The following is a 16,151-nucleotide window of genomic DNA, read 5'->3' as shown; positions in this document are numbered from 1 at the left end:
ATAGCGGAGTCCGCGATGCCCGCGTTCAGCCACGTTTCCGTGAAAATAAAGACGCAGCAGTTCTTTATCTCACGTTGGCTTGCCTGCTTGAGCCACAGATAGTCCATCTTGTTGTCCAGTGAGCGGACGTTGGAGAGGAGGACAGATGGAAGTGCCGGTCGGACGGGGTTAGCTTTTAGCCTCGCGCTAGCGCCCGCGCGCTTTCCTCGCTTTTGTTTACATTTCGGCCAGCTGCGCTTCGCTGCCTCGCCTAGGATCCGTAGCGTCTCCAACGGTAGATTTAGCGGTGGAATCGTGCATTTTCTTTCAATTTGGAGCAGGATGTGTCTGTTGTAGGTGATACACATCGTGATTCGATCACAAACAAATGGAAAGTAGAAAAGAAAAAGTTCAGTAAAACACTGAATTCACCGGAGCTCTGTTAGCCGCTGCCTGCTCGTGGCGCCGCCGCAAAGAAGAAATTGCTGCAGTTAAGCAATCAAATGCTGCAGTTAAGTCTAGTAATACCAACAAAGATATACAGCCACAGTCAGAAGCCATAAGCAAATCATTCACTACTTTTACCCCCAAACACTCACCAACTGTCTATATAGGTCACACCAGTTATCGGGCACCATTCGGACAGCCAGCGATGCAGCGACAATAATCTGCTGTATATTTCATCGCCACATCTAGGAGGTTGCACACTTCTATGAAATTTGTCTTGGTGATCTCCTATTGCCTCTATCGGACCTCGTTAGCGCTGACTTGGAAAACAATATGAGTGTATTTACGCTTACTGTTAGCCTGCACTTTTAAATATGTTGAGATGTCAGTTGCTCTGGCATCAGGAAGACAGTTTACTATGGTCACTGGAGTCGCTACTCTCACGTTTCTTAGAAAAGAATCTTCAAATACCAGAGCACTTTCAACAAGCGTCTCTGAGTAGGGAGAACCTGTTGGGAATGCGAATGAGTGAATGGTGCCGGTGTGAGTTAAGTTTGGATTTATGACTATGCCACTGGGTCGTCACCCAGGTACTCCGGTTTCCCCCCACAGTGCAAAAACATGCTGAGGCTAATTGGAGTGGCTAAATTGCCCGTAGGAATGCATGTGAGAGTGAATGGTGTGTGTGTGCGCCTAGCGATTGGCTGGCCCCCCATCCTGGGTTGTTCCCTGCCTCATGCCCATTTCCAGTAGGAAAAAGCAGTTTGGAAAATGGATGGATGGATGTATTTATATATTTATCCATCCATCCATCCATCATCTCCCGCTTAATCCGGAGTCGGGTCGCGGGGGCAGCAGCCTCAGCAGGGAGACCCAGACTTCCCTCTCCCCGGCCACTTCGTCCAGCTCCTCTGGGGGGACCCCGAGGCGTTCCCAGGCCAGCCGAGAGACATAGTCTCTCCAGCGTGTCCTGGGTCTTCCCCGGGGCCTCCTCCCAGTGGGACATGCCCGGAATACCTCCCCAGGGAGGCGTCCCGGAGGCATCCTGATCAGATGCCCGAGCCACCTCATCTGGCTCCTCTCGATGCGGAGGAGCAGCGGCTCTACTCTGAGTCCCTCCCGAATGACTGAGCTCCTCACCCTATCTCTAAGGGAGAGCCCAGCCACCCTGCGGAGGAAACTCATTTCGGCCGCTTGTACCCGCGATCTCGTTCTTTCGGTCACTACCCAAAGCTCATGACCATAGGTGAGGGTAGGAACGTAGATCGATTGGTAAATCGAGAGCTTCGCCTTTTGGCTCAGCTCTCTCTTCACCATGACAGACCGATGCAGCGCCCGCATGACTGCTGACGCCGCACCGAACCGCCTGTCGATCTCCCGCTCCATCGTTCCCCCACTCGTGAACAAGATCCCGAGATACTTAAACTCCTCCACTTGGGGGAGGACCCCATCCCCAACCCGGAGAGAGCACTCTACCCTTTTCCGGCTGAGAACCATGGTCTCGGATTTGGAGGTGCTGATTCTCACCCCAGCCGCTTCGCACTCGGCTGCGAACTGCTCCAGTGAGAGCTGAAGGTCACGGCTCGATGAGGCCAACAGAACAACATCATCCGCAAAAAGCAGAGACCCAATCCTGAGGTCACCGAACCGGACGCCCTCAACGCCCTGGCTGCGCCTAGAAATTCTGTCCATAAAAACTATGAACAGAATCGGTGACAAAGGGCAGCCCTGACGGAGTCCAACCCTCACCGGAAACGAGTCCGACTTATTGCCGCCCATGCGGACCAAACTCTGGCACCGGTCATACAGGGACCGAACCGCCCTTAAAAGGGAGCCCGGTACCCCATACTCCCGGAGCACTCCCCACAGGACCCCACGAGGGACACGGTCGAATGCCTTTTCCAAGTCCACAAAACACATGTAGACTGGTCGGGCAAACTCCCATGAACCCTCCAGAACCCTGCTGAGAGTATAGAGCTGGTCCACTGTTCCACGGCCAGGGCGAAAACCACACTTCTCCTCCTGAATCCGAGGTTCGACAATCCGGCGGATCCTTTCCAGGACCCCCGAATAGACCTTACCAGGGAGGCTGAGGAGTGTGATCCCCCTGTAGTTGGAGCACACCCTCCGGTCCCCCTTCTTAAAGAGGGGGACCACCACCCCGGTCTGCCAATCCAGAGGCACTGCCCCCGATGTCCACGCGATGCTGCAGATGCGTGTCAGCCAGGACAGCCCCGCAGCATCCACAGCCTTGAGGAACTCTGGGCGAATCTCGTCCACCCCCGGGGCCCGGCCACCGAGGAGCTTTTTGACCACCTCAGCGACCTCCACCCCCGAGATAGGCGAGTCCACCCCCAAGTCCCCACACTCTGCTTCCATATTGGAAGGCGTGTCGGTGGGATTGAGGAGGTCTTCGAAGTACTCCCTCCACCGACCCAAAACGTCCCGAGCTGAGGTCAGCAGCGCACCATCCCCACCATAAATAGTGTTGATGCTGCACCGCTTTCCCGCCCGGAGCCGCCGGATGGTGGACCAGAATTTCCTCGAAGCCGTCCGGAAGTCGTTCTCCATGGCCTCACCAAACTCCTCCCACACCCGAGTTTTTGCCTCAGCGACCGCCAAAGCCGCATTCCGCTTGGCCTGCCGGTAGCCGTCAGCTGCGTCTAGAGTCCCACAGGCCAGAAAGGCCCGATAAGACTCCTTCTTCAGCTTGACGGCATCCCTTACCACCGGTGTCCACCAGCGGGTTCGGGGATTACCGCCGCGACAGGCACCGACCACCTTACGGCCGCAGCTCCGGTCAGCCGCCTCCACAATGGAGGCACGGAACATGGCCCATTCGGACTCAATGTCCCCCGCCTCCCTCGGGATATGGGAGAAGTTCTGCTGGAGGTAGGAGTTGAAACTCTCCCTGACCGGGGATTCCGCCAGACGTTCCCAGCAGACCCTCACTATACGCTTGGGCCTGCCAGGCCTGGCCGGCTTCCTCCCCCACCAGCGGAGCCAACCCACCACCAGGTAGTGATCGGTTGACAGCTCCGCCCCTCTCTTCACCCGAGTGTCCAAAACATGCGGCCGCAAGTCCGACGACACGACTACAAAGTCGATCATCGAACTGCGGCCTAGGGTGTCCTGGTGCCACGTGCACATATGGACACCCTTATGCTTGAACATGGTGTTCATTATGGACAGTCCGTGACGAGCACAGAAATCCAATAACAAAACACCGCTCGGGTTCAGATCGGGGGGGCCGTTCCTCCCAATCACGCCCCTCCAGGTCTCACTGTCGCTGCCCACGTGAGCACTGAAGTCCCCCAGCAGAACAAGGGAGTCCCCAGGAGGAGCGCTCTCCAACACCCCTTCCAAGGACTCCAAAAAGGGTGGGTATTCCGAACTGCTGTTTGGCGCATAAGCGCAAACAACAGTCAGGACCCGTCCCCCCACCCGAAGGCGGAGGGAGGCTACCCTCTCGTCCACTGCGGTAAACCCCAATGTACAGGCGCCCAGCCTGGGGGCAATAAGTATGCCCACGCCCGCTCGGCGCCTCTCCCCGCGGGCAACTCCAGAGTGGAAAAGGGTCCAACCCCCCTCAAGGAGACTGGTTCCAGAGCCCAAGCCGTGCGTCGAGGTGAGTCCGACTATATCTAGCCGGAACTTCACAACCTCGCGCACCAGCTCAGGCTCTTTCCCCATCAGAGAGATGACATTCCATGTCCCTAGAGCTAGCTTCTGCAGCCGAGGATCGGACCGCCAAGGTCCCCGCCTTTGGCCGCCACCCAGATCACCTCGCACCCGACCCCTATGGCCCCTCCCATGGGTGGTGAGCCCATTGGAGGGGGGACTCACGTGCCTTGTTCGGGCTGCGCCCGACCAGGCCCCATGGGTGTAGGCCTGGCCGCCAGGCGCTCGCCATCGAGCCCCACCCCCAGGCCTGGCTCCAGGGGGGGGCCCCGGTGACCCGCGTCCGGGCAAGGGAGAACGTGGCTCCAAAATTTTTCTCATATATAAATATTTCTCATATTTATTCAATCATTAATTATTTGATTATTAATTACTAATTTTATTATTTATTGTATTTGTTATAGTTTTTTTTGGTCTATTTCTTTTCTATTGCATTTTATTTACTGGCTGTTGCAACAAGTAAATTTCCCCAGTGTGGGATCAATAATGTCTTATCTGTGACTCAACAAGTTTTTGGCCGATCAATTTCCCTATATGGGACTCTCCTCCAATCCAAACCAGCAAGAAATGTAACCATGTTGTCAATGAAACTGAAAGAAACCTAACATAAACCTCCTCAAGCGGTGATTTCAATATGACTTTTAATCCAGCTTTATACTAGGTTTACATTCACTGGTGCAACAGACTTGAATTAGGTTTAAGTGGAAATTAAACTGAGATTACCAAATGTTTAGATATAACCAGGATTAATTGTAAACTAAATTTAAACTAGAATTAAAGTTTGGTGCAACAGGATTAGTACATAAATCTTGATTTAACTCAGTTTAAAAGTTAAACTATATTGGTGCCACCCAGCCTGATAGTATGTTGCAAATTTCATTCAAACGTTGCAGACGCATTGTAGGGGTACAGTAAACACTAGTGGGGGAACATGGCGCTGCATGGAAAGGGCGCAGTTGCCCTTGCTTGGTAGCCAGTCAGGGCCAGGAGGACATTTTCCAATCTTTTTTTCCCTGTTCCGGCAGTAGTCAGCTTAATATGAATATCGAATTGTGTGCATAAATAAGGTACGTAAAGTGACAAAAAGCTGGTGTTCATTATCTAAAGCCCTGCAGTAACAAACTGTTTGTGTCGAAATAAAATTGAATTAATCATTTAGAGTAATTGACGAGTCGGTAAAAGAGTCAATATATTAACCGATTGAAAAATACAGTAGTTGTTAGTGGCAGCCCTAATTTCGAGCAACTGAAATCATACACAAATCGCTTGAAATAAAAAACGTCTAATGAAAAAGGTCAAATTTTAGTTTAAATGTAAAAGACAAGTTCACTAAAGAAGTAGAAAATATATTGTTTGCATTTCTTGCGAACAAAACAAAAACATTAATTGCGATCATGTGCCTGAGTAAAATTGATCACTATAAACAGATGATCATTGTAACCGATACTTTATCTTTGTCTTAGGCAGATTGCCATCTCATTGACATTTGTATATTTATTACAAGAATATAAGGTGATAAAATACACTGTGTTGCTATTGACTGTCAAAATATAGTACAGCTGTTTCAAAAACTTCAAATTACAGTACTGCACAAATTAAATTACTGAACTATGTATAATTCAAATACACTATAATACAGTGCAGTACTGTACATAAAATGTAGCTTATGGTAGTTTAGCTACTGCATCTCGTTGGCTCGTTTTTTGCAGTTTATCAGAAACTTTGATGAGTCTGCATTCGTAATTGAGAGAAAATTACTTTTTCCTGATGTTTTTTCTGTGCAGACGGGTTACCGCAAGACAAAGTAGGCAAGGAAAAAATGTTGCAGACTGGACAGGGTGGAGTCATGTGACCAAACACGCAGTGATGTGTTTTTAAGGGGACAGTACATGAACACACAGTAGGGAAAGTATTAACAGAATTCTTCAAAAAAACAAAGTGACAAAATTAGATTAGAGGTTTTCAATTTTCGATTAATTGCCCAGCTCTACTACAGGTTGAGTAAAAAAATATTAGACTTGCTAAGAGGCAAGCATTAGAGGCTCTTAGTTGAATTCTCCCCAAACAAGCTTCATGGACCAAATGGCGTCCTCTCATTTGTAAATTTTTTATGTTCTTAAAATTGAAGCAATGGCACTTAGTGACAGCAAAGAGAAGGGTGAGATTAGAGTCTTATCCTTCTGAACAGGATCACTCTAATTGTTATTAGTATTGAATTCTCAGTATTTCATCTTTCATGGATCTATTTATTACTTCACAAACTTAGTATATGGATCAAAATCTACACCTGAAAATGTACATTTTAAATCACCTCAGAATTGAAAAATTAGAACTGCTAGGGCAGCTGTGAGTGAAAATGGTGCCTGTAGCCGTCTTTCTTGTGAACACAGTGATCTGATCTGAACTTGTGCTGTGGATCTTTTTTACAATTTCCCAAGAACAATGTACAGGTCAGTGATTCTGAAACAATACATGGGACACAAGATGATTTTCTAAATATCCTGTAATAAAGTTGATTTTGTGTGTGTGTTTGTTTTTTGCTAGCCTTTTCGCTTGGCAAATTTTATCCGGTAGTTGGGAAACTCAGTGGAATTTATCATGGATAAATTTGTCACTGGATAAATGACTTTACCATACACCCCAAGCTCTGCTCTAAAAAGTGTATATGTGTGTTTGTCTGAGTATGGCTGAAAGGGAAAGTGTTTAATCATTCAGTACATGAGTTCAGCCATCACACAAGATGAAGTCACTTGTTTGCCAGTATTTATTATTGATTTGTGGGAAGGGAATTGGTATACTCTAAGTGCAAGAACAAGAGCTAGAAATACTCAGATTTATAAATACTAATCTTGTTGACTGTAACTAAATCTTTGTATAAACTACAAATAAGAATATTTGCTTTTCTTCAGTTTTTTGTTGCGCAGAAGGAACATGCCCATGTAGTTGTGGAATTAAATCTTGTGGAATTAAGTCTCTGAAATGTGAGGATTAGAATTTTTTATTTTTTTTGATGAAACCCTTTATTGCTGTTGCAATATACCATGTCGCTAGTCACGAGTACCAGCGAAAAAACTGGCCATCAACCCGACCATACATAATTTGCACCCATCCCTTAAATTGCGAGTAAAGTAAAACTCTGTGTCCTATTGTGAACCAATATGGGACGCGATTTGTCTCTTTTTTTCTGACCACGTGACTCAAGTAAGTAATTTTTTGGGCACTAAAAAATTTACTTACTCTAATGACAGTGGTACTCAGTAGCTTAACAGACCTTGTGGGTTCAAATCCTTTGTTGTAAACCTTTTTGTATAAAAGTGTCAGTTAAATGTTAATGAGTTAAAGGTACATCATGTGTCTGAAAAAAAACAAAGGGCCCTGTACAGCATGAGTGTATCTGATACAGTTCTTACTTTTGTGTCACGTAACATGTTGATCTTTGTGCAATAGAGAAATAAAGGGAATATTAACATATTTAAACAAATTTAAACATACAAATAATATAAATTACATTTTCAAACATAAACATTAAAACATACACAAAGGAATACAAGCAACCACTTACTGTAATTGGTTGGACAGATTTTGCTAAATCGTTTTAGACCTACATATCAACCACAACAAGGACTCACAGCATTCAGGTAATAACATATTTCTTAACTTTCACATTCCCAGGTGATCCTTCCCGTAATTCTATAAATTGTACAGGTTGGTGAGTGTGTGATGAGGGCAGAGTAAATGGGGGGAGCAGGTGATGGGACTGTCCGGGGAATACAATGCTGTTGTTCAGACAGCCCCCCTTTCTAATTTTAAAAAATCATGGTTGTTTAATGAGTATGAATTTGAGAACCAAACTCAGGAGCACACATGCACTTATTTGGCAAATACTTTTGTCCACATATAAGTGAGGTAAGCTGAGGTCACAGAGCAGGGTCAACCATGATTTCACTATTGGGTCCTTGAGCAGACCCTTAGCTCCAATAACCATTTCTGCTGTGTTTAGGTCAGTTGGCCAGGTCATGCCATGTGACACACTATTAAAAAAAAAGCCCCGTTTATGCTCCCTCTTGAACATGTTCCCCGGTGATATGGCATTCATTTTATTATGCTGAGGATCTACAGCTGTACTTGTCCTTGTCCTGTAACTTCAGCTTAACACCGACGAAACTGAGATTTTAGTAATTGGGCTGCAGTGTAATACAGCTCATGTGAAGCAGGTCTTGGGTTCATTGGCACACAATATTAAACCACTATTTAGAAACTTAGGCGTGATCTCCAATTCCAGTTTAATTTTAAACCCCATGTTAATAAAGAGGTACAGTCTAGCTTTTATCAACTGAGGAATACTATGAAAGTTAGAGCATTTCTTTCCTCTAACGATACAGAACTAGTCATACACACTTCTATTCCATCTCGCTTGGACTACTGTAATGCTCTATTTGCTTCACTGAACAGTTCGTACAGTTCTTTCATTGCTCATCTTCAGTTGGTACAAAATGCTGCAGTGTACTTACAAGATCAAGGGTTCTTGAGCATATTACCCCTGTTCTGGCTTCACTTCACTCGATAGCAGTTAAATTTATAGCGTAAAATTTATAAGTTCTGAATGATTCTGAACCCATAATTGTTTTTTTATTTTATTTCAGCAATGTATTGGGGCACAAAAGCCTTCAAACAAGCATAGACCTACAGGCACTTGGACCTCTACTGCCTGAAGATGTGCTCCTGCCCTTGGAACAGCAGTACCTCTCCCATGTTGAGGTAGTGTCTCATTCTGACAGTGAATTTCCAGCAGACCCTGGGTAGTAGAAAGACTCTGTTTGGGCTATAGTTTCTGCTGGCTTTGATGAAGTTGTTTAAGCTCCATTTTGTGAAAATCACCATGGACACAACTTAGGCATCTAAGCAATACTTATATGTAACTTCAACATAAAAGCGTGTGCAGTCTGAACCATTTCTGACAGTATCTAAAGGTAAGTGTGTAACCAAGCAGTGTTGCCAACTATTTTCAATGGAAAGTAGCTAAAGTCTGCTCGAAAAGTCGCCAAATGTCGCTAGATGACGTCATGCGTATATTTGCATATTGATGACATAATTACGTTGTATTTGCATACATCATGTATGCAAACATGTATTTGCATCCCTAATCCTTCCTCACGTGTCCAATATAAAACTGTCAATTACGTTACATATTTTCTGCCAGACAACACAATGGAACTTATTAACCAGCAGTTACATCCTCTGCAATGAAATAAGAAGAAAAAATAAATAAATAGGAAAAAATAAGAAGAAACGGTCAAATTAAATAGTTTTATTTCAAGCAAAGGAGAAGCAGATAAGTGATTGGTCCGTGGCAACACCGTTGCACATGTGCAGCTAATTCGCATCTATGTCAGCTGCCGTGCGGCATGAGAAATATGCTGCTCCTTTCAGCCGGAGCTAGAGCTCATTGATCAGAGCAGACACAGGGAGATGAGTAACTGTACCGGGAAAGCAAGACCTCACGCTTACAGGACAGTACTGGCCACATTTGGAAAGTTGCTAAGGTTTGTCCAAAAGTCACTAGATTTGTCACTAGGCGCTTTTTTGAAAAAAAGTCGTCAAGGGGGTCTAAAAAGTCGCTAAATCTAGCGACAAAGTCCCTAAGTTGGCAACACTGTAACCAAGGTCATGGTGCCTTTCAGAGCCAGCTAAGCACGTGGATATCCAAGGCCCTGACCAATGAGAATGCGGCATGGAAAAAAAGAGATTTGCCTGAAAAGGAGGACGGATATTATACTACAGCCATGACTTTTCTAGTCATTAAGGTAAAAAACAAAACGTCTTTCCTTTGCTGCACCATTTGCTCCTCTGAAGTGTGCCCCTTCTTCCTGTTTCCTAATGAGTCTAGGAATCATTCATACTGTAATACTATATTTCTGGCGCTTATGTTTACACATACAGTGGCAGATACATTCATTGACATTTATAAAGATTTACAGGTTGCTGTTGTCACTAATAGTACCCGCATTCAGCTCATAATAATCAGTATGTGCAGCTGCTGTCTTGTAACAGAATAAATATTACTGTATACTGTACAAATACACAGTAAACATTCATAACGCAAAATACAATAATCATTAATGGGGGGACTCAGGACAGTATGAATTTTAATTTAAATTCCTTTAATTCCCAGCTGAGATTGAGGATCTGTAGACTGAGCTGTGTATGGCTCATTTAATTCCTGTCTGTCTCTTTGTTGTTTGTGTGATTATTTTCTCAGTTCTTCCTTGGCATGTCACACATTATTTCCTTGTTCTGACTTTTTGATCAAAGTGTGTCAGACCAAACTGTAGGTGGCACTTCCCTAACGTTACCTGAATTTTGCCATCCCCTATCACAGCTTGTTGATGACTGCATAAAGAAGGCAGGCACCATTCTGGGAGACAATGCGAAGGCTCAGAGGATTGTGTGTCAGCTGGGGCCATTTTTACAAAGGTATGGCTTAAAATCCAGCCATGACCACTGACTGACAAACAAACTAATTCAGAAGTGAGTAGTTCAGGTCCTGAAAGCACTGTTGGGGAAGCTACTTTTAAATGGTAGCTGTTCAAGCTACAAGTTACTTATGATTAAAAGTAACTAAGCAACAGCCAAGCTACTGTATTAGTATTGTAGCTAGCTACACTACAAGCTACAGAGAAAAAGTAGCGAACTACATCGAAGCTATTTCATCTGGTAATATTTAATATTTGTGCTGTAGGATACTCTTAAAGCAAATTGATTAAAAAATATGAAACATGATGCTAAAAGTGGAAATGAAAATCTAAATTTTTTTAACAACGTAACATGAAATCATAATTAGGTTTCAAAACAGTTTCTGTATTGGTGTCACGATCCGGTTCGGGCGAACAGGTGATCGTGCGGGCGGTTGGCCAAAAACCAGGCAGACGCGGCAGGATCGGGGAGATCGGGGGTTTATTAGGGGAAAGGAACACCGGGAACATGGAAACTAGGGAAGACCAACACTACGCATAAGAGTCACGCAATGACGAACCACGGTGACAAGCAAGACTCGGACTTAAATACACAGGACTGATCAAAGTAATCGGACACAGATGGAAACAATCAGGGAAGCACACGTTGGTAAGCAGGGGGGCGTGGCACACATGAGGAGCCGACGAGCAGGGCATGACAATTTGTGTAAACCAAGACATTTCGCAATCACAATTGCTGTTTGAAAATTAGAAGGGTTACAACAAAAAAAAAAGACATTTTGAGAATCTGTTGAAGAACTAAAGTGGTCCTATGCATTTTAATGAAAGTGTCTAAAATATTGTTTTCTTATTTATTTTTCAACCATTTAACATCCATCCCCAGATTATTCAAGCAAAAAAACACCAATCAGAAACGCCTGCTAGCTGAAAATACATATCTTTGTAAAGAGAGAAAAATAATATATGTTTTCCTTGACTTAAGACAACAATTTGTTCCGACTGTCAGATTTTTATTTTCTATGCAAAAATTATCATATGTACTATACTGTATAATAAAATAATATCATCTTTAAGTCATATTACTTGGCATTGTTTGACCTTTTTATCACCATTTAAGCTGCTAAAACACAAACAGGCATGAATATAAACTGTATTGTGAGCGCTCCGAATGGTAGCCTGAGCACAGTATGAATCAATGAGCATCTTGTGGGACGCTCATGCTGCTGGCATTTCAGGGTGAAACTGTCATACTCTCACGGTGGGCAATGCGGTGCAGTTGTGGTCACATATGTGCGATCTCGGTTGGTCATAAAATTGATCAGTCATAAGTTATATAGGTCGTAAGTCCATAACAACCTGTAGTATTTTTTAATGATGTAGCGTTTTACCACACTTCATCGTTATTTATTAAAAAAAAGCTACAGAAAAAACATAAGCTATTGGAAAAAAGTAAAGATAGTAACATTGATGACTTTAGTTTAGCTACTCCCCAACACTACGAGAAAGTAAAAATCCAGACAATGATTTTGTTTCAACCAACCAGGTGAGTATTACGAGGTACGATCACAGAGTACTTAGCTGGTTGGTTGAAACAAAATCTTAGTCAGGATTTGTACTTTCTAGACCTGAACTATCCACCTTTGCTGTAAATCATGTTCCTTTAAAGAAAATAATAGGATTACTTTAAAAAGTTTTACACTCTACCCCATTTTGTGAAATGTCTGTAAACATGGTGCTTTATTAAGAATGGGTTATGGATTATGTTTATACACTGCTCAAAAAAATTAAAGGAACATTTTGAAAACATCAGATCTCAATGCGAAAAACAATCATACTGGATATCTAGACTGATATGGACTGGGTAATGTGTTAGGAATGAAAGGATGCCACATTATTTGAAGGAAATTAACATTTTCAACCTACAGAGGGCTGAATTCAAAGACAAAAAATTGAAGTGAAAAAATGATGCAGCAGGCTAGTCCATTTTGCCAAAATTTCATCGTAGCAACTGACGTTAAATTGCATCCAACCTTCCTAGCGATCCTGCAACTTGCAGGGAAACAATTTCTTTGGGGGTTGCTGGTGGGATTGGCACTCCAGCCACTGTAAAACGACTCAGAACTGGTCAATTTAAACAAGCACATTACTCTTCTGCTCTCTGTGGGATGTTCTCCACCATGAAGGAGATGGGGGAAGCCTTCGGGCGCCCCACCCCCGAACGAGTTGAAAACCGTCGGAGAGCCAATAGGGTCAGGCCTGTTGGGGATCAGGCTGGTGGGGAGCTGAGGCATCGCCTGTTGCATGGCGGCACTTGGGTCTCAGTTTAAGGCAACCCATCTCAGTAGGCGTGTGGAACGTCTTGTCTCTCCGACACGATAACCAACTTCCTCTGCTGTCGGGGGAGCTTTGTGAACTCCATGTTTCAGTGGCAGCACTCTCTGAGATACGCAGACCAGGGAGTGGCCAAATCTCTGTAGGTGGGTATATCTACTTTTGGTCTAGTTAGTCTGATAACTGTCATACTCAGGGAGTAGCTGTTGTTATACTGGATCGGCTCCTTCCAATGGTGTCTGATGTCACTCCTTTCAATGAACGTATAATGAGACTCAGGCAAAGACACTCCTTCGGTGTCTTGTCTGTTGTCTTAGTGTATACTCCGACCATGGTGAGTGATCTGTCATTGAGGGAGACATTTTACTCGCAACTTTGCTCGGTGGTTGATGGGTGCCAATGAGGTGACACTCCTCTGGTCATGGGTGAATTTAGTGCGATCACTGGCACTGACAGAGTTGGTTATGAGGATTGTGTCCGTCCCCATGGGTCTGGAGACCGGGGTCAAAGTGGCTCCATGTTCCTTGACTTTGCAAAAGGTCAGGGGCTATGGGTTGCTGAATCCTGGTTCCAACGTCCTGAGCCACATCGTTGGACTTGGTACTCCAAAACTGATGGTGCGGTGAAGGAGATTGATCATATCCTCGTGGGCAGATGGAGGCTCCTGCAGAACGTAGGGTCTACAGAAGTACCCAGTTTGTGAATTCTAACTACAGACTTGTAGTTGCTACTCTGAACATCCAGAATAGATCTACCACTTACTAGGAAATTGAGGCTGGACTTAGCCGGACTCCAAGATCAAGCTGTTTCTGATGAGGTTGCACACATTTTGTAATGTGATGTGGGAGACCTTCCGTGATAAGACCCTGAAGGTTGCCGAGGGTTGTGTTGGTGTTGCTACTGTCATCTGTGAAAAGCACAGGGTACGAATGACGAACCTGCCAATTCGAATATTCTATGGCAAATGCCAATCGAGCTTCACGGTGCCGAGCAGTGAGCACAGGGCCCACTAGAGGAGGTCAGGCCCTCAGGCCACCCTCATGAAGTTTGTTTCTAATTGTTTGGTCAGACATTCACACCAGTGGCCTGCCGGAGGTCATTTTGTAGGGCTCTGGTAGTGTTCATCCTGTTCTTTCTTGCACAAAGGAACAGATACTGGTCCTGCTGATGGGTTAAGGACCTCTACGGCCCTGTTCAGCTCTCCTAGAGTAATTGCCTGTCTCCTGGAATTTCCTCCATGCCCTTATGACTGGGAGACACAGCAAACCCTCTGTCAATGGCACGTATTGATGTGCTATCTTGGAGGAGTTGGACTACCTGTGCAACCTCTGCAGAGTGGTATTACCTCATGCTACCAGTAGTGACACTGACCGTAGCCAAATGCAAAACCAGTGCAAAAACAGTCAGAAAAGACCAGGAGGGGAAAATGTCAGTGGCCTTCACCTGTTAAACCATTCTGTTTTTGGGGTCATCTAATTGTTACCCCTCTCGTGCACCTGTTGTTAATTTCACTAACACCAAAGCAGTTGAAACTGATTAACAAGCCCCTCTGCTGCTTAAATGACCAGATCACTATCCCAAAAGATTAATTGACATGATGCTATACTCTGGTTAAAAAGTGTTCCTTTAATTTTTTTGAGCAGTGTATATCACATTAGAAAAAAATGTGAGTAAAACTTTCATTTCAGTTAGTAATTAATGGGAAACCAAAATTGTAATTCTAAAAAAGCTGTTCCGAGTTAAAAAGTTAATTAACAAGCAGTTTCATTTGATGCTTTTAAATTAGTAACACCTTTACAACAACATACAGTCATGGCCAAAAGTTTTGAGAATGACACAAAATATTAATTTTCACAAAATCTGCTGCCTCAGTTTTTATGATGCCAGTTTGCATACACTTTAGATGAATTGTTCAGATGATCAGATGAATTGCAATTAATTGCAAAGTCCCTCTATGCCATGAAAATGAACTTAATCCCAAGAAACCCATTTCTACTAAACTTCAGCCCTGCCACAAAGGGACCTGCTGACATCATTTCAGTGATTCTCTTGTTAACACAGGTGAGAGTGTTGACGAGGACAAAGCAGGAGATCATTCGGTCATGCTGACTGAGTTAGAATAGCAGACTGGATGCTTTAGAAGGAGGGTGGTACTTGGAATTATTGTTTTTGTTAACCATAGTTACCTGCAAGGCAACATGTGCAGTCATCATTGCTTTGCACAAAAAGGGCTTCACAGGCAAGGCACTGCACCTAAATCATCCATTTATTGGATCATCAAGAACTTCAAGGAAAGATGTTCAATTGTTGTGAAGAAGGCTTCAGGGTGCCCAAGAAAGTCCAGCAAGTGCCAGGACCATCTCCTAAAGTTGATTCAGCAGTGGAATCGGGGAACCACCAGTGCAGAGCTTACTCAGGAATGGCAACAGGAAAGTGTGAGTGCATCTGCATTGATGCGAATGCTTTTGTAGGATAGCCTGGTGTCAAGAAGGACAGTAAATAAGCCACTTCTCTCCAAGAAAAACATCAGGGACAGACTGATATTCTACAAAAGGTACAGGGATTGGACTTCTAAGAACTGGGGTAAAGTCATTTTCTCTGATGAATGCCCTTTTCTATTGTTTGGGCCAACTGGATATAAGATTGTCTGGAGAAGAAAAGGTGAGCGCTACCATCAGTCCTGTGTCATGCCAACAGTAAAGCATCCTGAGACCATTCATGTGTGGGGTTGCTTCTCAGCAAAGCAAGTGGGCTCACTCAGAAATTTGTCTAAGAATAGAGCCATGAATAAAGAATGGTACCAAAACCTACTCTGAGAGCAACTTCTGCCAACCATCCAAGAAGAGTATGGTAACGAACAATGCCTTTTCCAGCATGATGGAGCACCATGCCATAAGGCTAAGACATTTTGGGTCCCTGGCCAGGAAACTCACTAGACCTTAATCCCATTGAGAACTTGTGGGCAATCCTCAAGCGGAGGGTAGACAAATAGAAACCCACAAATTCTGACTCCATGCATTTATTATGCAGGATTAGGCTGCCATTAGTCAGGATTTGGCCCAGAACTTGACTAACAGCATACCAATTGCAAAGGTCTTGAAAAAGAAGGCCCCACACTGCAAATACTGACTCTTTGCATAAACTTAATGTAATTGTCAATAACAGCCATTGACACTTATGAAATGCTTGTACTTATACTTCAGTATACCATACAAATATCTGACAAAAAGATTTACACAA

General features: G+C 44.3%; 1 protein-coding gene across 2 annotated transcripts in view; it reads left to right on the top strand.

Annotated features, from left to right (window-relative positions):
* The window catches only part of LOC125723791 (exocyst complex component 3-like), a 48,445-nt gene that overhangs the window by 23,337 nt on the left and 8,957 nt on the right, over positions 1–16,151 (top strand). For both annotated transcript variants that reach the window (XM_049000573.1, XM_049000572.1), the window contains exons 5-7: positions 8,751–8,865; positions 9,789–9,911; positions 10,487–10,581. In XM_049000573.1, the coding sequence (XP_048856530.1) occupies positions 8,751–8,865; positions 9,789–9,911; positions 10,487–10,581 (333 nt within the window). The remainder of the gene's footprint in view (positions 1–8,750; positions 8,866–9,788; positions 9,912–10,486; positions 10,582–16,151) is intronic.

This window comes from Brienomyrus brachyistius, unplaced genomic scaffold (assembly GCF_023856365.1).
Source record: "Brienomyrus brachyistius isolate T26 unplaced genomic scaffold, BBRACH_0.4 scaffold51, whole genome shotgun sequence".
Classification (NCBI taxonomy): Eukaryota; Metazoa; Chordata; class Actinopteri; order Osteoglossiformes; family Mormyridae; genus Brienomyrus; species Brienomyrus brachyistius.
Note: the sequence above shows the minus strand (reverse complement) of the source record. Positions and strands in the feature narration are given on the sequence as shown.